This window comes from Sapajus apella, unplaced genomic scaffold (genome assembly GCF_009761245.1).
Source record: "Sapajus apella isolate SASKATOON/1434 unplaced genomic scaffold, GSC_monkey_1.0 scaffold31, whole genome shotgun sequence".
In the NCBI taxonomy this organism is placed as follows: Eukaryota; Metazoa; Chordata; class Mammalia; order Primates; family Cebidae; genus Sapajus; species Sapajus apella.
The window spans coordinates 13,803,019-13,829,243 of record NW_022436971.1 but is presented as its reverse complement, the minus strand read 5'-3'; the positions used below and the strand labels follow the sequence as shown (position 1 = coordinate 13,829,243).

The following is a 26,225-nucleotide window of genomic DNA, read 5'->3' as shown; positions in this document are numbered from 1 at the left end:
TTAGCGTAGTGGTTGGCACACAGTAGGTGCTCTGTGTTGCTTTAATGTGCTCCTGACTGTGTGTCTGTATCAACGATGCCAGGCCTGTTCTCCATCCACTCAGCAGCTCCCTGTGGTTTTCTAGAATTGTAGGGACCAGTTACATTATTCTGTGCCAGAAGTAAAGAGGACATTTGAAGTCATCGTGTCTGACAGTGCACCATGTGGGATGCTTTGCCTTGGGGTATTGATGGGGAAGTTCCTAATGAAAGCATTTATCGTTTCATAATAAGTGTAATAATAATGGTAATAGTCTCAGTGCGTTGAGTGCTCAGTACACTTCAAGCACTTTATGGAGAAGGACTGAGGCTCAGCAAAGTGAACTAACTTGATCCAGGCCACATGATTTGTGGGTCTCGGCGGTCTACGGTAATGTACTGCCCACCAGTAACCATTGTGGTTCTTGGGCCAGTCTGGAGACTTGGGGGCAAATCTGCACACAGTGTTTAAATGCTGTTTCTGTAGATCCGAGTCCATGAGGTCATTTCTAGAAGGGAGGTTTTCTGACTTGAGCCATTTGCCCTTTTAGATAAACGAAGCCGACATCTTGGTGCTGACGGTGTCTACCTGGATGACCTCACAGACATGGACCCTGAAGTGGCGGCCCTGTATTTTCCTAAAAAGTAACATTCCTTTTCATTCCTCACATCATTTTCTATAACCTGAATATCATTCCGTGTGAGCCCAGTTTTCCCTTATGTTTGTTTAGAAAGTGTGCAAGACAGCTGGGTGTGGTGGCTCACTCCACTAATCCCAGCACTTTGGGAGGCTGAGGCAGGCAGATCACTTGAGGTCAGGAGTTTGAGACCAGCCTGGCCAACATGGTGAAACACCGTCTCTACTGAAAATACAAAAATTAGCTGGGTGTGGTGGTGTGCACCTGTAATCCCAGCTACTGCAGAGGCCGAGGCAGGACAATTGCTTGAACCCAGGAGGCAGAGGTTGCAGTGAGCCGAGATTGCGCCACTACACTCCAGCCTGGGCAACCGAGCGAGACTCTGTCTCAAAAAAAAAAAGTGTGTGAGGGAGAGGCAGTGGGAGGCTCTCATTTCCTTGTGAAACATGCTGGCTCTCTCTGTGGACATAGGGTGTGGGCACAGGGTGGCGTCCCCACCTCTGGACGGGCGCAGGCACCAAGCTGCCCTCCCTGCGGAGCCTGAGGTCATGATGTCCACAGTGGTCAGTGGCCCGCAGCACAATAAGGGGCAGCTGGGCAGCCCTTTCTTTCCCCAGGAGAGTCTCCCATGGTGCTGAGGACCCACCCTCAGTCCCCCCGCGATCTGGGGCAGGGCTGGCGTCTGGAGGGGAAGGAAGGGCAGGGAACAGGGAGGACAGCTTGATGCTGCTTCAGTGTATCTTAGGGGGATACAGGGAGATGCAGCCAGCTGCTAAAGAATGGCTTTCTCTCCCGAGCTAAGGCATTGAACGTCTCTTTCCCTGTCGAGGTGCTTTAATGAACATCTGTGCTGAGATGCAGCCGTCTGCGGCTCTGAGGGTGGCCGCGTGCCAGAGCATGGCTGGATGGCGAGGTGGGACCCCGGCCTGGGACACTGCTCAGCCGGGCTCTGCCGCTTTTCCTCCTTCCAGCGGAGACCCTTCCGGCCTCGCAAAACATGCCAGCGACAACGGAGCCCGATCAGCCAACCAGTCCCCGCAGTCTGTGGGCAGCTCGGGCATGGACAGTGGCGTGGAGAGCACCTCGGACGGGCTGAGGGACCTTCCTTCCATCGCCATCTCCCTGTGCGGGGGCCTCAGCGACCACCGGGAGATCACGAAAGGTACCGCGGGCCTGGCGCGGGCGCCCCCTGGTGGCCGCCGGTCAGAAGGCCCGGAGGCTCGGGTGTCTCGGAGGAGCTCGTGTCCAGGCAGCTTTTCCCTCGGTTGAGGTTAAGGATCGCCCCGATGTTAGCACCGAACTTGTAACCGCGATGTTCCTGGCTTGCAGTTAGCCGGCCTCAGAGCTCTGTGGGTCACACATGGCTCAGGCCATCGCTGTGTGTCTCCTGTGGCCCAGGCCAGCACTGCAGAGACCTCCTCCAGAGGCCTGCAGGCCGGAGTGGGTGTCAGTCTAATTAAACTAGAGGGCGTTGGCAGTGGGAGAGAAGTGTCCCAGTGCCTTGGAGCTGGGAGGTCTGAGTTTGTCAGAGGAAGTCTGGGAGCTTTTCCCAGCTGGATTTAAAGGGCGTTAATGGGGCGGGCTTAGGTGATTGATTATAGTACCTGCCACAATCGTATCAGTGCTCTCCCAGGACCTCGTGACAGTGCTGTAGCGTGGTGGGGCGTGTCCAAGCCCCCCAGTGGGTGCGGTCAGCAGTTATCAGCTGAAGGACTCTGGGACTAGTCTCAGTCGCCCCACCCCCTCCCGCCCCCTCCCACGCTATCTCCTCTTTTCCACGGTCTCCTGGTATTTCTAGCAGGGAGGGGCCCTCTACCTCTCAGGAGCCACCACTGTCCCCCTCCCACCCAGGAGTGCCATCTGAGACTCCTGCCTCCAACCCGGTCGCTTCTAAGCTTTGGGAATTTCTCCTTTCACAAAGATTGAGGCCTTTTTGTTCCCACGCCGTCACCAGCCTGTTCTTCCAGAGCTGAACTGAGATTGTGTGCTAGGTCCGGTGGCTCGGTTCATTCACTCTGTCTTCCTAGGGCTACACATTCATATCCAGCCTCAGTGTGTCTCTGAGGTTATTGGGGGTGAGTATACTTGGACACTGGCGTGAGGAGGCCAGTGTCCCATCGGAGCCCCCTGGGCCTTCCCTCGCCAGTACACATGAGCTGGTGGGGGTGGGGTGGCAGCACCAATGAGGCCGAGCGTTGTTATCTGCCTGTTATCTCACAGGGATCTGTGAGTGCCCAGTCCTTACAGGTGAGGCCAGATTGTCACAGTCAGGAGATACCAGGAGAGTCCCCAGAGGTCCTAATGAGGGCTCTGAGGGTACATGTTGAGGCCAGTTGGGCTGGCATCATGACCCAGGGACACTTCCTGGACACAGGAGATTCTTGGTGGCCGATGTCTGCTGGGTTTCGGTTCCATTCAGGGTAAATAGAAGCTCCCAGGGAAGGAGTGGGCATGGCTCTGGGCCACAGAGATGGTCAGAACCATGTTCAAGGCTCAGGGTGCAGCCCAGCTGCTTTGGAAGGCTCTGTGGAAGCCAGGGCTGTGGCCCAAGAGCCCGTCAAAGAACTGAGGGCCCAGGGCTGAGGTCTGGGCCTCCTGAACCTGCCACCTTCTCCTCTGCTCTGATCCTGGTGGGGCTGCCCCCCGCAATGAGAACAGTACCCTTCCTGCTTCTGATCATGGTGGAGGCACCACGTTTTCAGAAGGGCACTGTGCTTTCTATTCATGACCTTCTCAGTCCCCATGACCACCCTAGGAAGCAGATGGGGTTATTGTCCCCGTGCTAGAGGAGGGAGCTGGGGCCTGGAGAGTCAACTGCTTGCCTGGGGTCATCTCAATAATCATGACTTCAGCTACGGGAGCCTGGCTTCTGCACCCTGCGTAGCCATGACTCTGCCTGTGCAGATGTACGTGCGTGCTGTTTTCACCCCACTCCCTGCGTGAACGTACGTGCCCCAGCTAAGACATACTTCCCGCAACATCCACAGACTCGTCCTTGGCCTCCCTGCATTGCCGTGCAGATGCCGCCCCCCAGATGAAGTGGAGTGCCCTTTACAAATTTGTTTATGCATTTTATAGGATTGTCCGCACAGTTGGCGTGCACAAACTCTCAGAAAACACTTGGGTGTGAGCAAATGAAAGGTGGGCGTGTCTTAGAACTGACTTTTTCTTTTTCTTTTTCCTGGATCCTCTACAATTGCTGCGACAGATGCATTTCTGGAGCAGGCTGTGTCATATCAACAGTTTGTGGACAACCCCGCTATTATCGATGACCCCAATCTTGTGGTAAAGATTGGGAGTAAGTAAGTACCTGTTGAAAGTCACTTTGGCAGTGGCGTGATACTGTTTCTGTTTCATGTTTTCAAACAGACCTAGACATTAAGCCTTAGGAATATATAAAATAAAGACTTAGCTACACTGCAGTATTGTGTCTTCACTGTTGGCAGAATTCCATGTCAATAGAATTGGCAATATAGCTGATAGCTTCAGGTAGCCATCAGTCTTGTGAGTTTTAGTATTCATCTGTACTAGATTTTCTTTTCTTCCCTTTTGAGGCGAGGTCTAGCTGTGTCTTCTACCTAGGCTGGAGTGCAGTGGTGCAGTTATAGCTCTCTGTAACCTTGAACTTGTGGGCTTAAGAGAGTCTTCCGCTTGGCCAGGTGTGGTGACTCACACCTGTAATCCCAGCACTTTGAAAGGCCAAGGCGAGTGGATCACCTGAGGTCAGGAGTTTGAGACCAGCCTGGCCAACATGGCAAGACCTCCGTCTCTACTAAAAATACAACAAATTAGCCAGGTGTGGTGGCGGGTGCCTGTAATCCCTGCTATTCAGGAGGCTGAGGCAGGAGAATCGCTTGAACCCGGGCAGTGGAGGTTGCAATGAGCTGAGATCGTGTCACTGCACTCCAGCCTGGGTGACAAGAGTGAAACTCTGTCTCAAAAAAAATAAAATAAAAAAGAGAGAGATCCTGCCACCTTGGCCTCCCGAAGTGCTGGGTTTTCATCTGTGAGCCACTACACCCAGCTCGATGTACTAATTGAATGTGAACAGTCACACCGGTGTGGTACATGGGTATATCTGAGGAGCCTACATCTTTCCCCTCTTGAAAAACTTCATTATCTGAGGGCGAGGGATGTACAGGTATTTTTTGCAGACTCTTAGCAAACTTTTCTCCCTTACGCCGTGGATGTTTTACACCTAGTTGCCTTTTCCTTGACGTGTGGCAAGAAACACCTCAAGCACGTTGTGGAATTTGGGCTGCTGGCATGTCTAACTGTCCACCCTGCTGGCACGGCTGCTGCTGGGCCCCTGCTGGGGTTAGATGGAGGGAGCCTCTGCCTGGGGGTAGATAAGGGTGGACTGGGGAATAGCAAGAGCATTGAGCTCTTCAAAGACCTTGATGGAGTCCCGAGCTTTCCTTGACCACTTTATATGACATTGGAAAGGTTTTCAGTCTGAGCCTTGGTTTTTTGACATCTATTTCATTGTTTTGTATTAGATATTATAACTGGACGACAGCAGCACCTCTCCTCCTGGCAATGCAGGCCTTCCAGAAACCTTTGCCAAAGGTGAGCTTTAACATGAAAAAGCAAAGGGGACACTAGAAATGATGGATAGCTTAATCTGGGTGGTTGGAATTTCACTTTTATTTTGGAAACCACAGAGTTCATTCCATTGTGCTCTTTCGAAGTTCACGAGCATACAGGAGTTGTGGATCTCTGCCTTGCACCTTGCACGTGGTTCCCCCTCCCCCTTATCAAGGCAAAACCTCCCAATCATGGCAGTGCAGACCAAGGATGCCCTTGGTCAATACCTGCCATGCTAGGAGCACAGGTGGGGGCCGAGCAGACAGGTACCTGGACTTCAGAGCCCAGTGAGGACAGAGGGAGATGAGTGTCACCCCAGACGGGGTGGAGCAGGCATTGGGGTCAGGTACAGGTGCCCATGCCCGTGTCAGGTCTGCCCAGTCAGGAAGCCAGGCCCATGACTGATTCTCTGAGGCAGGAGCCAGTACAGGGCCTGGGAAGCTCCTAGCTTGCAGGGGAGAGTAGGTTAGTGGCCCCAGGGAAGAGTTAGGAGGGCAGCCGTGCTACCTGCCAGCCTGCAGTGTTCTCATCCTCCCCAAACGGTTCACTAGACAGTCAGCCAGGAATTCTTCATTCTTTCATTGACAGCTCTTCCTCTAGATTATATGCTCTTTGCTGCAGAGACTGCCTTAGACTTGTTTGTATCCTTTGTGTGCTTAGCAAGCCTTTGTACAGCTTTGGATATTGTAGGCAGTCAGCAAGTTCTAACACCTGAGATTCTTGAAGGTCTAATGGGACTTTGTTGAGTCTAGGCTTGCTCCTTCCTGGGTTGGTGTGTGGGTGTGCATGCATGTGCATGTGCGTGTGTGCACACATGCACATGTGTGTGCGTATATGTGTGTATGTGCACATGCATATGCACATGCATGTGCACATGTGTGCATGCCTGTGTGCATAAGTATGCATGTGTGTGTGTGTTCGTGCATGTGTGTATTATGATTTGAGGACTACAATCTCATCTTTGGTGATGCTTTATTTGTGAGCATCTTTGTGGACTGGGCTGAGGGCATGTTCTCCAGAGTGGTTTTTCTTTTGTCCCTGCCATGGTATCCATGGCTTGGGACACATTTTTATGTTACTGTTCTCAACTGTTACAAATCCCTAAGAAAAAAGGCCACTGCAATGGCAATATAGCTAAAGGATTTATTAACTGAAAAAGAAATACACATGGGCTCTGAAACGTAAAAGAAATTAGTCCTTGTGATATGCACACTAAATCTTTTTACAAGTCAGTAGTTTTTGGCACTAAATATGCCATTTCTCTAATATAGAAATTATTTTTAAATGTAGAATCTGCCAATCTTGTCTTTTATGGCTGTTGGGTTTTGTATCACACCTAAAATGGCCCTGCTTCTCCTTTCCCAAAACTTGTGGAAATATTCCCTGTAGCTATTTTTTGTGCTTTCTTTTATATGGAGCATATTTTCACAAGTTTTGGAAATTTTGAAAGATTTTAAAATCTTTCATCCATCTTGATTTTATTTTGAGCGTAATGAGGGAAGTATTAGGAACCAAGCCAGTTTTCCCCAGGAAGTTATTGAATTCGTGAAGATGCTTTTGGTTTTAGGAAACAGAATGACTCAAAGGTGGCTGAAGTGGTCATCTCACGTGACACGGGTCTTAGAGGTTGGCATTTCAGGCTTGGCGAATTCGGGTTAGCTTCTCTGTGACTTTCTTGGCTTTTCCTTTGTGGTCACAAGATAACTGCTGTACACTTCATCTCCTCATACAGCCGCATCTGAAATGGGAGGGAGGGGTCAGCTCTCTCATATTTCATTGGCCAAAACTTGGTTGCAATATCACTTCTAAAGCAGTTCTTGGCAAAGCAATGAAAAGACTGTGACTGGCTTTGACCAGTGAGGTGCATCCTTCCGAGTTGCACCAGCCTTCTCTGAGCGCGTTGCAGCCTGAGACTTGAACAGAGTTTCATATCTGTCAGCAAGAAAGGGGAGGCAAGTGGGCCGCTCACAGGGTCTGACATGGCTGCTGAATTATCCCAGGACCATGCGTCAACTAACTCTTACCACCGCTCATAGGCAGTTACAGCTTCATCCTCTGTTCCATTTCTCTGTGAATTGAGATTTATTTTTGGACTTTTGTCTTCTGTTCTTGTGATATGTGTCCTTGCATGCCAACACTGCCTTCTCTTAATTACCATATATTAAGGTATATTTTAATATCCAGCAGTGCTTGTTCTACTTACTACTCTTCTGCCTGAGAATTTTCTGGGCTATTTTTGTTTCTTTTTCAAACAAACATTAGAATCGGTTTGTGAAAGACGGAAAATACTCCTGTTCACTTTTTTCTGTTCTTTGTCTTTCTTTCTTTTTTAAAGAAATTGTGGTTTTGTTACATTTATGAGTGGATTTAGGGGAAATAGGGTCATTGACAGCTTTATGAATTGTCCTATTTATGAACAGGATATGAGTGGTTTGCATTTTAGTTGAGTTTCTGTGTGTGCCAGATAGGGACCTTTTTAGCTACATAGTAAATTACTTATCTGTCTGCTTCCCTACACCCTGTTAGACTGAATGGCTTAAATCTTTCTTTTATTACTAGCTAAGGTGTCAAATGCTTGAAAGTTCTGTAAACTGAGGAAGGGATACTGCATAACTTTTACTTCGGTCCTAGAATTAACCTCAAGATAAATATTTTGCTCATTGGAAATACTTAGAAAATTATCCATTCGTATTTAATGTCGCCATTAAACTCATTTATCTAAGTTAAAAATAGGAATTTTCTTTTTAATACTTGAGATTTTAAACCAAATGCATCTATTAATGTAAACATTTAGAAATTGATGTAGACAGTAAAAATCCTATGCATTTTACCTTTTGTTGAAAACTGTTTTATCCTGTACCCCATATTAATCATTTCATATTTTATTTTATAACCATCATATTGAGAGTAATAATATCTTAACCAGTTAGCCACTTTGATTTGGAAACTTCTGGTCTTCCTAATCACTAATGATTTCTAACGCTTTCTTCTTTTCTTGTTGTCGTGTTGTATTTTATTTGTTGCTTGCTTATTCCTTTAACATCTTCTTAAGTCTTCCTGCTTAAGTTACCTTCATGTAATTTTGGACGCCATTAGGTTTTGCTTCTCTAAAATTTTTAACCCACAAATAGTATGTTGTGTTTTCTCTGATTTTTTTTTGTTTTTAAATCTTACTTTAATTTGCATGTCTGTTTCTTTTGGTTCGAATGTGCTAAGTTGATCTTTTTTTGGTTCCATTATTTATGTTACCATCCATTTAAAACAGGCCACTGTGGAAGCTATCATGAGGGATAAGATGCCCAAAAAGGGAGGAAGATGGTGGTTTTCATGGAGGGGAAGAAACACCACGATCAAGGAGGTAAGTCCAGAAGACGAAACAGTGCTCACCCTTAGCTCAGCAAGTTTTGGTTTTGTGCAGGGACATTGGTTTTCGTTTACTTACATCAGAGAAATAGGCCCTAGACCTGAGTTTTCATGAGCCAGCTCTGCCATGAAGTAGGGCGGGTGCTCCTGGAACGTGGGGAAGGTGGGGAGGAAGGTCGGGAGCCAGCAGTGTGGGCGTCACCCCCTGGCTCTGTAACGTGGGGAGACTGTGGTCCAGTCACTTCCGCATGATAACGTTTTGTCATCTGTAAAAGAAGGGATTCAGCCTGGGAATTCAGTTTTTTTAAGAAATTAAATATCTTCCTTCTGCTTGTGGAGACAATTTTTTTTTTTCTTTTTTTTTTTCTTTGAGATAGAGGCTCGCTCAGTCACCCAGGCTGGAGTGCAGTGGTGCAATCTCAGCTCACGGCAACCTCCCAACCTCTGCCCATCTCAGCCTCTGGAGTAGCTGGGACTACAGGCGTGTACCACCATGCACAGCTAACTTTTGTATTTTTAGTAGAGCGGGGTTTCGCCATCTTGCCCAGGCTGGTCTCAAACTCCTGGGCTTGAGCGATCTGCCTGCCTCGGCCTCTGAAATTGTTGGCGCTATAGGCGTGAACCACCATGCCTGGCCTGTGAGGACAATTTTAATGAGGTATACGTCCAGCAATTGACTAGTTCTCTGAGTCATTTCACTGCAATGGTATGTCTAAAAGTCCGTGGCTTTGATGTTCATCTCTATGAGTGCCTGTGATTTTTTTCAGATCTTCGTTGACCTCTCCTTCTATTTCTTGAAGTACTTTCTGTGCTTGGCTCCCAGGCCCCTGTGTCCACCTGGCCCTCCTCTTCCCCGCAGGCTGCCCCTGCTGTGGCTTAGCCTCCTCCAGGAGGGGACCTCAAAGCTCATCTTAGGGACACCTTTTCTCCTTTCACTTCTTACGTTTCCCTTTTGCCCGTGCGACGGCTCCGTTTTTTGTCTCAGACCCAGACGTTCTTTTCTGCTCCGCCCATTTATCAAGTAGCCAACTAAGCATTGTCATGCGGATGCCTCAAGGCCTTTCAGACTTAGCACTTCTAGAATTGAACCCGTGGGATTCTCGAGAGTTCTTCCTTCATTGGGGCCATAGTCAGAAAATGGCACCACCGTCCATCCTTGGGTGAGATTCATGCTTTTAGCCTCACCTCCACACCAAGTCCTATCGGTTTTCCGTCTTAAATACTTCTCCGACGTGTCCATTCTCTCCAGCTCTGCTCCCACACATCTGCACTCCCGTCACCTCTTCCAGAGGTGCTTCCAGATGGCCTCCCTGCACCCATCCTTACCCTCTCTTCTTCATCCTCTGCACTGCGGATGCACTGGGCTCTTTAGGGGCCTGCTCCCATGTATGTTGCTCCTCACTTAAAGCCTTATTGTGATTCCGAGGGGATCTTATAATGAAGGCTGGTGTCCTTACCACGGCCTATGGCGCTTGTGTCTTCTAGCCCCGGCCTGCCTCTTTAGGCTCATCTTTACTGTTTTCCTCTGCTGTCTGCTTTAGCTTCAATGGCTGAAGGCATCTTCTGCCCTGGAGCCTTTGCATGTGCTGTTTTCATTACGCAGTGTTCTGTGGGCCCCTCGCCCCTGCTTTGCTTAGTTAGCTGGCAGATCCAGTAGCCCTTTCTTTGCAGATGACTCTGGTCTGCTGTCCTCTGCCTGTGAACTTTTCCTCCATGCATTTAGTCACAGTTTATAATTATGTAATTACTAGTGTGACTATTTGGTGAGCTTCTCCTTTCTGTCTAGACCCAAAACTCCGTGAGGCAGAGACCATATGTGGCCCTGATCGCTTCGGTGTTCCTGGTGCCCATATTGGACCCAGAGTAGGGGTTTGGCAAATATTTGTTGAAGGCATGCTGATTACTCAAGGAAAGTAGTAGGAAGAAGCCACAGAGACAGCAGTCAAGTTGGTTGTTTTAATCATAAAAGAAACCTCCTCTGTGAACTGTCTTTATGCCATTGCTTGAAAGGGAAAACGTTTGCTGGAAGAGTTTTATCAAGATATAATTGTTCTTTGACACCTTCTGTTAGCATATCTGAGTTCTACTTGTCAGTTTTACTGATCTCCAAAAGCTACAGACGCATGAGTGCAAATGTATATGCTTTATACTAAAGGACTTAAAGCATAAAGGTACTCTAGTTTTCTTACCAGAGAGCAGAATGCTCTAGAAGTTAAGGTGGAAGTATATTTCAACCACTTTTTTGTAGAATATCCACATTCTCTCCAGTTTGAATTAAGTGAAGTAAAGAACAGTTAAGAAATTAAATATTTCTTTGCTAATCTGAAATATACTTATTTCACTTAGATACATATTTGGGAAGTCACCTAAGAAAAAGTTGCTAATAGTGGTGGTAGTGTTACATGACACAATCAATAGATAAAACATAACTGGACATGTTATATCAATTATTTGTGTGCTTATTAAAAAACCTAGAGAATATTTGAAATTAGTTCATGCTAATCGTATGTTAAGACAGTCACCCTATTAATCGTTGGTATTGTTCATTTTCTTTATTAAAGGACCATAGTAGAAATCGTTAACCTGTCTCCTGAGCAAACAAGCACAGATAAAGAGAGTCAGTCGTTGACACTCCGTCCCTTGGCATTTCTCTCTGGTCTCTTCTGTCTGGGGCCCAGTGCCCATCGCCCTCCTCCTTTGCCTGCTGTGTGCCTGGCTCTGTGTTTCAGACGCAGTGTCTCCTTTAATCTTCATAGCAGCATTAGGAGACGGAGAACGTCACCCGTTTCCCAGATGAGGAAGCGAAGTTAAGTGACTTGTCCAAAGTTTATAAGCGAGAGAGGCGGGACTGGGCCCAGGTGTTCTCTTAGAAATCCAAGCACACCAAGGGAGGATTTTCTGTTAAGAGTATGTGATCTTGGAAAAGAAGAAAATGCTCTCACATCTTCCCCAAGCAAAATATGGTATGAAAATATTTTCAGGCATTTCTATCAGCAATTACAAGAAAATATTTTGAAAGGCCCCCGGAATCCAAACAGCCCTTGATCAAGCATTTGCGTAAGCTACAGTGATGATGGAGTTTGGTTTGGTGCCACAAACGCTTATGGATAACAGATTCATTTCTGTCAAAAATATTTCTCAGTTTAATTGTATACTTCTTGGCAAAGGAGTGAGCAGGACCCACCAAAAGAAACAGCCAGAGCCTCCCAGGGCGATTGCTGGGATGGGCCTCGTTGGGGAAGGGTCTACCTTCAGGGGTCCTCCTTAAGGAAGCCCATGGGAAAACACCTGCCTGCAAGCCCCTTCTCCATGGTACTTCTGTGACTCTCTCTTTTCTCCTTCTCCAGGAAAGTAAGCCAGAGCAGTGCTTGGTTGGCAAGGGCCATAGCACCGGAGAGCAACCGCCGCAGCTCAGCATGGCCACCAGGTGCAGTAGGAGGCTTCCTGGGATGTGCGGCCCCTTTCCACCTCCGAGTTCATGGAACGTGCTGCCTGGATGCAGACAGGTCCACAGCATGGTTCCAGCTCCAGCTCTGTGATTCCCTTGGTGACCTGGAGTAGTTTATTTAACTTTGTTTTCCCATAAGCAAAATGGATGCAATTGCCCCCTTAGGTAGCCAGCTTGCAAAATAAATGTGAGGCTTAAGTGAGATAATATAACTGGAGCATTTGTCATGCTCCTGGTAGGCGGTAGTCCTTCATACACAGATGACGGTGATGATGATGGTGATGACAGTAACAGTGGCAATAATGACAGCGATGACGATAGTAAATAATAGCCCTAACACTCACATGGAAATAAGCTTCCCTTCTGAAGGAGCTTGCCTTTCTCTACAATTTAAATACTGACCAGGACTTATGTTGATACTTTTAATATGGATTCATGTTCGCTTAGCATAGGAGAGGTTAGATTTTGATGATACTGATCAGTATTTGTGATTTCTGATCAGGTGTTTTGTCTTCAGGTTAATCTCTTTGTATGGGATTGGAGGCGACTCTACTCTGAGGACAGTCCCATTATACGCTAATTACGACAGTGATACTATATACTGACACAGACTGATTTGCACTATACCATCTTTTACCGATTACTTCATGTTTACAGTGTTTCCATGCTTAAGAAAGCCAGGATTCCATTTCATATTTAGCAGACAGAAAGTGCTAACAGATTAATTGGCGCCAGATCCACATCTTACTCATTTTTTAATCTTGGAGGCCAAGCCAGTGCCCCACAGAGTAGGCATTTCCAAAGCATTGCTGAAGCATCGCTGAACCACTGAGGTTTTCTCCATGTGTTGTTGATTTATGGGAGAGGCAGGCGTGGGTTTCCATTCCTCTGGCTCCCTGCCATGGCTCTGTATCTTAAACGATTTTAATTCTAGGATTCTTTGCTACAAACAGAAACCCACATGGGAGGCAGGTAGGAAACGATCTGATTTCTTTATTGTTCTCTGTGGAGAAGGACAGGGTAGAGACGAGTATGCGGGACCTGGTGGGGTGAGTTTGAATGTGACTCTGAATGGCCTGGCTTGCTCTTGCTGGGGATGCTCTTGAAGGGAAACATTTCTGTTTCCCCGGTGGTGTCCCATGGGCCTTCCCCCTGACCTGCTGTTGGTCTGTGCTTTGCAGGAACAAGAAAGAATGGAAGGGTACCAGGGTACTGATGTTTCCCAGCTGGGAATTCTGAGTTTGGCCGTGAGTGCACTTGGAAGGGAGAGGGCAGGTGTGTTGAGGATGGAGTCAAACAGACTTTTAAAAATAAGTGGTTGTTTACTCCACAAGCTGCAGTGAAAGCAGCCAACTTTGGAGTCAGGCAGGTCTGGTTTGGAATCCCAGCTTTGCTCCTTGGTAACCATTGGAGCTCAGGTGAGCTCCCTGACGCGTCTGAGCAAAGGTGCCAGTGTTACTATCAGTGGCCAGACAGGCTGGGACGGAGCTGGCCTGGAAGCTGCATGGGAGGCACGTTACCCCGAAAGAGACACACAAAGATGCCAAACTGTGTGCTCTCAGCAATTTAAACCAACTTAAATCACTACACTAGAAATGCCCCGCTTTCCTGGAACTCATTTTAGGAACCTTCTCTGTCTCGGCAATAATTTCTAAACACAAGAGGTAGCACAGAGCAGGATGCAGAGCAGGTACCTTGTCTGACAGCCTTCAGTATGGTCTTCAGCATCTCCATCTGTGAAATATGGGGTTAAAACTAACACCGCGGCAGACCCCATCTCACTGGATCTTTGCATCAGCTTTGTGAGAAAATGATCCAGAGTGCAGAAACCAATTGTGAGGGCGGCTCTGCGGCCACCTGGAGGACACACTTCAGTCTCAAACCATGCAGTTCCAAGTATTTTAAAACAGACATTGTGGGCTGAATGCAAGATGTCTTCCATATCCATCCTGCCCTCTGCCCAGTGGCCAAGGCTGTGGGAGCCCGCCTCTTGCATCAGCGTGACCTGGATTTGAGACATGGAGTCAAAGGAGATCATTTTGGAACTTTAAGGTTTAATGGCTGCCCTATTGGATTTCACACTTGCACAGGGCTTGTAGCCCCTCCGTTTTGGCCGGGTTGTCCCGTTGGAACAGGTGTATTTACCCAATGCCTGAACCCCCGTTGTATCTAGGAAGTAACTCACTTGCGTTTGATTTAACTGGCTCATAGGCAGAAGGGACTTGTCTCAGATGAAACTTTGGACTGTGGACTTTGAGTTAATGCTGAAATGAGTTAAGACTTTGGGGCACTGTTGGGAAGGCATGATTGGTTTTGAAATGTGAAAAGACAGATTTGGGAGGGCCGGGGGGCAGAATGATAAGCTTTGGTTCTGTTTCCCCACCCGAATGTCACTTCAAATTGTAACCCCCATAATCCCCACGTGTCAAGGGGGGGACCAGGTGGAGGGAATTCGATCATGGGGGCAGTTTTCCCCATGCTACTGTTCTCGTGATAGTGAGTGAGTTCTCACGCTATCTGATTGTTTTACAAATGTCTGGCATTTCCCCCGCTTGCACCCCCGCCCCGTCCTGCTGCTCTGGGAGGAAGGTGCCTACTTTTCCTTTGCCTTCTGCCATGGTTGTAAGTTTCCTGGGGCCTCCCCAGCCATGTGGAACTGTGAGTCAATTAATACCTCTTTCCTTTATAAATTACGAAGTCTTGGGTATTTTTTCATAGCAGTGTGAGAACGGTCTAATACAGCCAGTCTTAAACCTAGCGGAAGATGGGCCTCAGGCTCAGAGAGTTAGGTTTACAAGGGAGGGAGGAGGACAGCCACTGGAAGGGTCCCGTATACAGAAGGCACAGTGGCATCGCTGGTGCCATCTCTGCTCTTACACTTACCCCTTCTAGCCATAGCAGGTAGGACCCCAGGAGAGTGGGGAGAGCAGTGAGACACTTCTGCAGCTCTTCCCAAGTTGGAAGCTCAGCTCTTACAGTTTACTTGGGGTGTCATGGATTTTCTTACTGTCCGATACAAACATATTCAAATGTGGGCAAAAATGCTTTTCCCTGTCAAATACAAACAGCTGGACCGTCCGCCATTCTGGGTTAGTCACATGAAGAATCCACTCTTGTGAAAAAGAACTCAGATTTTGAAAAGAATATAAGGTTCTCTTGAAAAATGTAAACCTTTTAATTTATGCTTGCATCTCAGACTTCGAGACTCCTTATTAGAGTCACGCAGTTGACTAAAAAAAAAAAAAAGGTGTCAGAATGTTTTCCTAATTGACAGACTTGATTGACAGAACAGTCCCTGAAGATCCATAATTGAGCAAACAGCTTGTCACCGTACAAATAATTAAAATACCGTTTGAAACACGCACACTGACAAGTGCTAACTTAGATGTTGTTCACAGCTAGTCCTCTGTGCGCACATTTGCAAGTGACATAAGCCCTTTTGTTTTGTTTTGTTGCTTCTTGCAGATCCTGTAAAGCAAGCAACATTTAATGAGCCATTGTAGGGATGGGGTGGGGGCTTCCCAACAGGAGGCATTTTCTTCTGTGCAGGGTGGCGCGATCTGGGATGTGGCAGCCACAAATGACCGTGTACTTGCCCCAAGCTGAAACCACCAACAGCCAACTGCACATCTCGGATTTTAGTCTTTGTATCTGTGTTTTCCTTTCTGTGTTCCTTCAAACATGGCATGCTATACAAATTTAGTGGCTTTTCTTTTTTTTCAAAGCAGCAGATGGAAATCACAGCCATTCCGCCTGCCTCCTCATCCCGCCGGCAGAGGTACACATCAATCTGTTGTCACTAAGAGCTTTGCTTCACATTTGGATCTCATTTCACTCCACACTGTTTGGGTGGAACATAAACATTTTCCCATTCAATGAGGGGCCTGTAGCCTCGTCTTCTTCTGCTTGACAAGGAAATCTGCCTGCCCCGTCCCCGGCAGCATTTGCCAGCCTGTACTGGCTCCAAGACCACATCTATCCTGTCTGAAAACCTCCAGGTTGTTGGTTCAGAAGAACCAGCATTGTTCATAGGATCTGTAGGTGTCAGAACTGGAAGGGACTTTGGTTGGATCAGGTCATTTTACAGATGAGCCTGCTGAGGCCCAGGAAGGAATTCTCTAGGATGAGGCTTTTGCTGGGACTTATGTCCCAGTCTTCCAGTCCGGGTGTCTCCCAGGCTCTTACCTGCCTGCATCCTAAAGTTTTGGGTGGGTGTGATTCAGTTGTTCCTCTGCATTTAAAGGTAAAGAAATCAAGGCTGAGGCCAGGCGCCTCACTTCTTAATGAACGCTTATGGGGTCGGAAAGCCGTAGGTGGCATAGGACATCTCCCAGCACTTTGGGTGGCCAAGGTGGGCAGATGATGAGGTCAAGAGATCAAGGTAATCCTGGCCAACATGGCGAAACCCCATGTCTACTAAAAATACAAAAATTAGCTGGGCGTGGTGGCGCACGTCTGTAGTCCCAGCTACTCAGGAGGCTGAGGCAGGAGAATCGCTTGAACCCAAAAGGTAGAGGTTGCTGTGAGCTGAGATCGCACCACTGCACTCCAGCCTGGGCGACAGTGAGACTCTGTCTCAAAAAAAGAACAACAACAAAAAAAAGGAAATAAGATTTCTCCAAGGTGATACAGCCTGAAGTTACCACAGGCTCGAAACCTGTGTTTTTCAGAGTCTAACTGCTATGCCATCTCTACTCTACCAAGAGTCAGAATCAGCCCCCAACGTCATGAGATTGTTCCATCCATGTGTAGCTTTCCTCTGCCACAGACCAACCACCGGTCTAGTGGATGCTTCGCTCTCCTGCAACACAGACTCCTGTTCCCGTGGCCTATTCCCCAGGGCTCTGTCCCAGAATCTCCAAATCTTTGTCTTCAGCCCAGGTCTCTGTGTTGTGATTGCTTAGTCACAAACCCTGCACGAGTAAGAACAGGTTGTTTGCCGTGTCGTTGATGCCTGGCGTGGTATGCTTGAGTGTTGGTTGAATGAGCTCCTGGCCCCCAGCCGGAAGCCCACAGACCTCCCTCTTCTGGGTCCCTGGGAGCAGATGCTTAGGGAGGGTCTGCTTATTCTAGGACTGGAAAGAGCCATGTCTCCGCACAAGTGTGGTAGAAGCAACACAGAAGTGGGGTGCTGTGGGACACTGTCCTCTTTCACATCTCCCCAGTATTGGGCAGTATTGAGTTGTAGGGATCTTTTCTTCTTTTTTTGAGACAAGGTCTTACTCTGTCGCCCAGGTTGGAGTGCAGTGGCGCAATCTTGGCTCACTGCAAACTTCACCTCCCAAGTTCAAGTGATGCTCTTACCTCAGCCTCCCAGGTAGCTGGGACTACAGGGACGTGCCACCACGCCCAGCTAATTTTTGTATTTTTTCTAGAGATGGGCTTTGCCATGTCGGAGGGCTGGAGATCACTTCTTAAATGAATGCTTATGGGGTCAGAAAGCTGTAGGTTGCAGAGGAGATCTTAAGGGAGGCAAGGGTGTGGGACGGGGTGGTAGGATGAGAGGAAGTCAGCACTGAGAGGAGAGAGTTTATTGAGATGAAAAGATAAGACACGTACTGGCGCGTCCCGTGACATTTCCTTTGCCCACTTTTAAATGGGATTGTTTGTTTTTCTGCTGTTGAGTTGTTTGAATTTTTTGTACATTCTGGGTTTCAGCCCCTTGTTGGATGGGGAGTTTGCACATATTTTCTCCCATTTAACAGGTCATCTCTTTGCTCTGTTGTTTCCTTAGTTGGGCAGTAGCTGTTGAGTGTGATGTAGTCCCATTCACTGACCATCACTAATCAGGAAAGTGCAAATCAAAACCACAGTGAGACAGCATCTCACCCCAGTTAGAATGGCTATTATCAAAAAGACAAAAAGTAACAAAATGCTCACAGGGATGTTGAGAGAAGGGATCTCTTAAACACTGTTGGTGGGAATGTGAATTAGTACAGCTGTTATGGAAAACAGTATGGAGATTCCTTAGAAAACTAAAAATAGAACTACCGTACAATCCAGCAGTCCCACTACTGAGTATTTATCCAAAGGAAGGGAAATCAGTATGTCAGAGGGACACCTGCACCTCTGTGTTTGTCACAGCATGATTCACAGGAGTTGAAGTATGGATCCAACCTAAGTGTCCCTCAGTGGATAAATGGATAAAGAAAATGTGATACCTGTACACAATGGAGTACTGCTCAGACATAAAGAGGGATGAATCCTGTCATTTGTGGCAACGTGGGTGGAACTGGAGGTCATTATGTTAGGTGAAATAAGCCAGGCACGGAAAGACAAATATCATGCGGAGCCATACACGTTGATCTCAAGGAGGTAGAGAGTAGAATGGTGGTTGCCAGAGGCTGGGAAGGGTAAGGGGGAGAGGAGGATGAAGATGGGTTGGTTAATGGGTAAACATACAGTTAGATGAAAGGAAGAAGTTCTAGCGTTTCATAGCGCAGTAGAATGACTATAGTTAGCAGTAATTTATTATACATTTCAAAGTAGCTGGAAGAGAAGATTTGGAATATTCCCAACAAAAATGATAACTGTTTGGGGTAATGGATATGCTAATTACCCTGATTTGATCAGGGTATGCATGATAGTTTGATAAATGCAAATATATGCATTTATCAAAATATGTGCACCTCATAAATATCTACAATTAATATGTCAATAGAAAAATAAAAAATAAAGACTGTTAAAAAAATAAGCTGGAGCTGTGTATACGCTAACCTTGCCTAGAGGAAGGTGCTGAGCTGGAAGCTTTGTAGGAAGGCAAAGTACCGGAGAGCTTGGGATGTGCTGCTTTGGGGCCACTCAGCCTTTTCCATTTAGTCTAAGGCATTTACTAATCACTTCGTCTAGCATTGAGGCATTTTCAAAGATAGTGGTCCTGGGAGGCAGAGCTAATACTACTGGGTTGGGGATTGTGTCATAGCACGATTTTCACTGAGTGAACAGCTAACTACAGATATGCTTTATGTGACCTATTTAAAGAAAACGAGCCTGATTCCCACCCTGCACCTCCCAGCTCCCCACTAAATTAAAAATTCTAGAAGAGTTAGGGGCACCGACCTGTATATTCTGAGCAGGGAAATGAGGTGTATTCCTTGCTCATGGGATGAGCCGCTGGGGGATCCTGGAGGGGAGAGTTGGTGAGTCTTCCTTGGGTTCACTGGCACCTGTCTCTAAGTCCTAAAAAAGCCCTCATTGCTTGGAGTTGTATATTTGGCGAGCTTTATACAGGGAGCTGACGGATGAGTTTGGACTGGTAGAAACTTGGACTGGTAGCACTTGGCCTGCAGTCTCAGGAAGAGATCAGAGAGAGAGAAGACAATGTATTCCTAGGCCAAGAGGGAGTTTAACCCCGCTTGTCATGAATAGGAACCTGTTGGCCTAAAATAGTGACGATAGCTCATCAATAGGCAAGTGAAAGAGGAGAGGCAGCCCCCACATGTGTAATGTGAGATGCATGAATGGGGTGTAGTGAGAGTTCATTGAGAAATTTAACATCTTATGGTAAATGACCACCCAAGGGACGGGACTCAGGAGAGACTGGATTGACTTAGTCATCGATCCAGGGCTGATGCATTTTTCATGGCTACCCAGATGCATTTTCTAATTGGTGATGACATCACTGTGTGTTCCAGGGTAAAGCATGAATCATCCTCCAGTGATGAGGAGCGCGCAGCTGCCAAGCCATCAAACGCAGGCCACCTCCCGCTTCTGCCTAACGTCAGCTACAAGAAGACTCTCCGGCTGACTTCCGAGCAGCTTGTGAGTCTCCCATGCTTGGCGCAGCTGTGTTGTAAGCACGTGAGGTTTCTGCAGACTCCTCAGGCTGTGTGATGGTTGGGGCGTGCCCCTCACTTCTACTTCCTGTCACCTTTCACCCCAGCGGGCCTACAACCCCTCAGCTGGGTGCCCGATGTGTCCAGCCCAGCTCTAGCACTATCCAGGCTGGGTCCCCAGTGTGACCTTCCCTTTTGTCTTCTTTTGCTGGCTGGTCCTGGAGGATCTTGTTTATTAGAGTTAGGAGGAAGGCAGCCTGGCGGAGCTCATTCATCCTGAGGTGTCAATCACTGATAGACTTGAAAATCACCCAAGGGTGTTTTTGCTTCAAGAGAGATGTTTGTTAACCCAAAAGTATCACTTAAATTGGTGGAAATCAAGCAGTTGTGATAGAATTTAGAGAATTTCACGTAACCAGGACCACCCTCTGGTTGTGGTATCCTTTTATTTTTCTGTGTGTTTGAGATCAGTTTTAATTAAAAGCCCTTTCTTGGATCCTGCTGGTCATGGCCAGTGAGTGCCTGTCCTTACTTTTTTGTGAATCAGGTCTTTCGCATTTCTCTTAAGAGTTAGTGGGGAGCCAGGCTCAGGTGTGAGTGTGTTAAGTAGGAAATGATAGGGGACAGGCCCAGACAGCCACTCAGGCCACATGTGGGACCCTGCAGCCTGGGAGTCTCTGTGTGACTCACGGCTCCCCTGGGCACACCTGCAGTCAGGCAGCCTGGGGGTCTGAACTGCCAGCTGGCATGTACCAGGAGTCCCGGCACAGAGATTCAACACTGCTCAAAAGTCACTTTACATTTTGAATTTGGTGTAATTTCTTTGGGTCTAGACTATATTCTTCTGGATAGGAGGCACGACTGGTAACCGAGACTTCTGTTTTTCCAGTTTGTGTCAGTATAATCATCACTGAAAAACATGGTTACTGAGGGAAATGTATTTTCACACTAGGCTTAAATTCGTCTCCCTTAACCATGACCTTCCTATTTAGTCATGGAGTGGCAAGTGTGGCCTGTGATTGATGATGCCATATAGCCCATCATTTAACCCTGGCTGATGACCCTAATCTGATAATACTGGATCGAATTGGCACCATCCTGGGAAGTAGAACACCTCTGTAGCAAGCAGGCAAATTGCATCATGAGGGGGCCTGAGAGAGCCAAGGTTCGTTTTGCCTGTCCAGCCCCAGAAAGAACCAGAACAAGGAAGGGAGGAGAGAGAGTTATACAAGGGCCCAGGGCAGTGACTTGCTTTTAAAGCCGTATCCTGCTTCTCATGGAACAGAAGCCAAATGCCCATCAATCGGGGCCTTTCCCTCAAGCAGACAAATAATGGTTCATGTTTTTTCAGAAAAGCCTGAAGTTGAAGAATGGCCCCAATGACGTGGTTTTCAGCGTCACCACGCAATACCAAGGCACCTGCCGCTGTGAGGGCACTATCTATCTGTGGAACTGGGACGATAAAGTTATCATTTCTGATATTGACGGGACGATCACCAGGTAGGTCCTGCTGACTTGGGGGCCGTGGTGGATTTCTTTGCTTCATAGTGGGGCCGCCGGGCCTGGTGTTGGCACTTCCGCCCCCTGCATGGGACTTGCATAGTTCCACTTCTGGTGCGGTTGGAGCTGCTCATGTAGTTTTAGCTCCTTGGTGTCAGCCATTGTGTTCAGGGCTTGGTGGTTGTGTCCCTCTGGGGTATTCGCTCTCTGACCTGGCTGCTTCTGTGGGGACTTCTGAAGAGCGCCCTTTCGGAATGGCCTTTTCCCTTTGGCTGAGCAAGCCAGGCGCCTTGATGCATGATCAGACTGGAGGTGTCCTTCTGTGGATTACCATGTCCCTCTGTCAGCATCAACTTTGATGACACTTGGGCTTTCTATCCAGAAAGTCGTGGGTCTAATTTGTGTGCGTTTTTTTTTTTTTTTTTATGAAGTGTGAATGATGCGATGAATTTCTTACTTTTCTCTTTTTCTCTTCATTTAGATCAGATACTCTTGGCCACATTTTGCCTACCCTTGGGAAGGACTGGACCCACCAGGGCATTGCTAAGCTGTACCATAAAGTGAGCCAGTGAGTACAGAGTCCCTGTTTCCCACCTCCTGTGAACGCCGGTGTGTGCACTGTGCTCTGCATGTGGAATCTTTCCTGCCCCAGCACTAGGTGACTTGCAGAGAGGGCTGCACCTCAACCAGGGAGGGGCTGTGAGGACAGGGATGGCAGTGGAGAGTCCAGGGTGGAAGTGAATCCTAGCAACTCCAAATTTGAATTTGATACCAAGAAATAAGAAGCACAGTATAGGGGAATTGCTTACTAGGAGAATACAGATGGTGGCAGCGTGAGGGGCGAGATTGAGGTTCACTTCATCTCAAATGATGGCAACGGTGGCCAGATGAAGAAATTGGAGCTTATAGATGATATATGTCAGGTGATTTTCTGTGGGCTCAGAAGTTGCAGATTCCGGGCAAGTTTTGGCCGCATTGCAGGCCTTGCATGGTGTCCACCTGGGCTGTGGAGGGCTCCGGCAAGTGGCCCAGAACAGAACAGTGGCCATCGTGGGGCCCACAGCCCCAGGAGTCAGTTACGAGAGGAGTTCGACTGCTGTCCTGTGCTGGGTACATGGGTTACTTCACTTAAATCTTACAGCAATTCTGAAAAGCCCATAATATCGTATCTGTGTTTAGATGAGCGAAATTAACTAGGAGAACTAAAGTGATCTATCCAAATTCCCATTGCTCTCATCTGCCTCCAGGGTTTAGAGCCCTGCAGGAATTCTCCATGTCCCCTAAAACACCTCCATTCTAGTTTGCCAGGCCCAAGCCTCTTTCCCACTCAGTCATACCTTCTCCAGCCTTCTGTGGCCTAGAGTCTTCCATGCCAGTGATATCTCCCCTCCAGAGCATTCTGTTCTCAGCCAGTTAGAGCTGGAAGATGCCTCTGCCTGAATCAGGACAGCCCTGTCTCTCTGTGGGAAGGTGAGCAAGTTACATTCACTCTTAGTAAGTGTCAAGATGGAAGTCCCAGGCCCGTGGTTCCCAACCCCATTTGCTCATCTCATATTGGTGATGGTGGGGAATGCACAACCACCCAGAGCTGCTTCTAGAACTCTGTGAACGCAGATGAATGAACTATGCTTCCCTGCCCTGCATCCATTCATCCATCCGGCATTCCTTGAGTCCCTGCTATGCCTCATCCTAGGGCAGGTGCCTGGGATTGCCATGAACAGGTAGGTCTCTGACCCGAGACTTTATGATCCAGTAGCGAGAGAACCTTATATCCTGGTAGGATTAAAAGCTTCAGATTTTGTTGGGCACATGTCTAACAAAAAGTTGTAGATTCCAGAAAAACTCCTCCAAAGTAGTCCCAGCTACTTGTTAGGCTGAGGTGGGAGGATTGCTTGAACCCAGGAGTTTGAATCCAGCCTGGGCAATGTAGTGAGACCCCCATCTCTCAAAAAAAAATAAGTATGTACATTAAAAAAGCTTCAGACTTCATCTGAGATTCCCAAGCTCATTGATTTGACTTGACTTTTCTAGATTTCATCTTTTAAAAATTATTAATACAAGAGTTATGCATACTTCTGAAGATGTAAAAATATTAATAAAAGAGGCCAAGATTAAAGAAACTTTAAAGTGCAGAGGTTGTATCACCCTCCTCCCTGCCTTTGCTTCAAGCTATTCTCTTCCTTAAAAGTAGAGCTACTGTGAACAGCCTGGTTTACATTGCTGAACTTAAAAAATGTATTTATATCCCCACACACATACACTCACATTATTTAATTATTCATCGGATCTTTTTGTTTCATTTTAGTAATATTTGCCTTCCTCTTTTGGCTGCTGGGCAGAATCCTGTCATCTAGATAGACTGTACTTTCTTTAACTCGCCCCCTGTTGATGAACACGTAGGTGGCTGCCACTTTCTTCCTCTTTGCTAACAGTGATGCAATAAATGTTCATCTACAGTGCTTATGATATATAATGCATGTATAAATAAATCAAGAAGACACACACACTTAGGGAAGTCCCTCTGTAAAGTAGATTCCCTGGAGTAGAATTGCTGGGTCAAAGGATGAGGACATTTGAAGATTTGATCTATTGCCAAATTGCCCCCTGAAAAGGTTATCCCGGGTCTGCACTCCTGCAGACGGTGTATGTGCAGAGCCTCTCCTCACAGCCTCACCGCGGGCTGACCTTTCATTTAGAAGGATTAATCTACTCCTGAGCTGCCTTGACTTGTGTGACACTGAAAAGTGCATCTATTTTTAGTTGAAGGAAAGAAACCCTCCTGGGTCAGGATATTGAGTGGTGCATAGCCTGATTCTTTTGGTTTTTGGAACATAAATCTATTTCCATCCTAACCGTAACATTAAACAAACACCGTTACTTTTTAATTCTTTTTGGTCTTGATTTGTCTCTCTCGGATTTTCTCAGAAGAGAAATCTTCTGAAAAAGAAAGCTGCGTCACTAACTGAAGAACCCCTGACCATTCTTTTCCTGGATTGGTTGGTTTAGAATGAGTGAAATCGGTTTGTTAGGACCCGCAGATGCTGCAGAACACTTCTGGGGCTCTCACTTTGGTTGAGACAGGAGGGAGCATGATGGGATGTGGAGACCCAACAGTTGCCTGCTCATTGAGTTGGATGCATGTCATCCACGGCACGCGGTCAGGCTGTGTGATTTGCAGGATGGCGGAGGCTTCTGAAAACCCATCTTCGGGACAGCTTTGCCGTGACCCTCAGGGCTCCCTGCTCAGCATCACAGGAGGAGGTGCCAGCTCCTTGGTGTGGCATGTGAACCCTGGCACTTTCAGGTCCCAGCCTTTTGCCAAGCCTTTATGTTCAGCTGCTGCTTCTCAGCCCTTCCTGCTCTAATCCAGCGACTCTGTTTCTCCTTTGCTCTCTGTTCCCATCTTCCTGCCTTTGCTCCTATGGTGGCCTCGGCTTGACGTGGCTTTACCTCTGATTTTTGCCTCTTAATATTTTTGCAGTCTTCAATGCCTGCCTCAAATGCCGCAGCCCTCAGGCCACAATCTGCAACCCTGGTCAGCTCTGTCCTCTTCCCGGTCCCCGGACTTGCTAGTTTCTATGTGGAGACTGGAGGGCTTGGGCCTGGCTTGTCGGCTTTGGTCCCCACCAGGGAGGACAGGCTGGATATGATGGCAGCCTCCGGAGCTGACCACTGATGAAAGTAATTCCCATCCTGACAGCCTCTTACAAGCCTCCTCTCATGAGGGCCTTAGCAGCTACCGCTGGGAGACCTGTCAGGCTAAGAATTGACCAAGGCTCACTCTTTTGAATCTATACTATGAATCCTAGAGAAACACTTAGGGAAATGGTTCACATTTTAGGGTACTAGGTAAAAGATGCCATTTACAGTAGGGTTTGTGGACTTTTTCCTGATAGTGTTTCCCTTGAATTAGGGTACGACTTAAATTTTATGCACTGTAGTATTGTCTAATGAAAAAGCCCATCTTCGGCTGGTTGTGGTGGCTCAAGCCTATAGTCACAGCACTTTGGGAGGCTGAGGCAGGTGGATCACTTGAGGTCAAGAGTTTGAGACCAGCCTGGCCAACACGGAGAAACCCCATCTCTACTTAAAATACAAACTTTAGCTGGGTGTGGTGGCAGGCACCTGTAGTCCCAGCTACTCAGGCTGACGCAGGAGAATTGCTTGAACCTGGGAGGCAGAAATTGCAGTGAGCTGAGATCACACCACTGTACTCCAGCCTGGGTGATAGAGTGAGACACCATATCAAAAAAAAAAAAAAAAAAAAAAGAGAGAAAGAGAGAGAGAGAGAAAGCCATTCTTGGAGCTAGTCACCTGCCTGAAACAACAGCGAATAAGGACAATTTTGTTTTCTGCTGAATTTACTTGTTTGGATCTGGTCAGCCCATGAGAAATGATCCGTAAGGCTAATTGTCACCTTGTTCATAGAGAGGGTATAAAGCTGGCATGAGTATTGATTAAACAGAATAAATACAAATGGAAGATACAGGAACCAGGTGTATTCAAAAGTAGAAGGAAAGTCAAGAAGGATTGTTTCCTAAAAAAATCTAGATCATTGAGCTAATGGGTCTTTGGGGGCCTACATGTGGGTGATAATTGTTTGAATTTTTGACCTTATTTAATACATGCTTTTATATTCATGTAACCAGAAGCCAGTGTCTTCGTGACTTAGGGAAAAGGACATTTACCATGTTTCCACAGGTTAGTTAGCTCCGCTGGGGCCTAGGTGTGCGACGTCCCAAGCCAGTGGACTGGAAATGAGAGGCATCTGTAGCAGACTTGTTAGAGTCATTTTTATTTTTTATTTTTGAGACAAAGTTTCGCTCTTGTTGCCCGGGCTGGAGTGCAGTGGTGCGATCTCGGCTCATGGCAACCTCTGCCTCCTGTGTTCAAGCGA

General features: G+C 47.3%; 1 protein-coding gene across 11 annotated transcripts in view; it reads left to right on the top strand.

Annotated features, from left to right (window-relative positions):
* The window catches only part of LPIN1 (lipin 1), a 150,315-nt gene that overhangs the window by 106,481 nt on the left and 17,609 nt on the right, over positions 1-26,225 (top strand). For 8 of the 11 annotated variants that reach the window (XM_032294086.1, XM_032294091.1, XM_032294084.1 and 5 more), the window contains 10 exons: positions 569-662; positions 1,627-1,817; positions 3,864-3,957; positions 5,155-5,224; positions 8,295-8,372; positions 8,508-8,600; positions 11,953-12,032; positions 19,688-19,814; positions 21,180-21,328; positions 21,810-21,896. In XM_032294086.1, coding sequence (XP_032149977.1) covers positions 569-662; positions 1,627-1,817; positions 3,864-3,957; positions 5,155-5,224; positions 8,295-8,372; positions 8,508-8,600; positions 11,953-12,032; positions 19,688-19,814; positions 21,180-21,328; positions 21,810-21,896 — 1,063 coding nt within the window. The remainder of the gene's footprint in view (positions 1-568; positions 663-1,626; positions 1,818-3,863; positions 3,958-5,154; positions 5,225-8,294; positions 8,373-8,507; positions 8,601-11,952; positions 12,033-19,687; positions 19,815-21,179; positions 21,329-21,809; positions 21,897-26,225) is intronic. The other 3 variants (XM_032294094.1, XM_032294085.1, XM_032294093.1) reach the window with 1 other exon arrangement.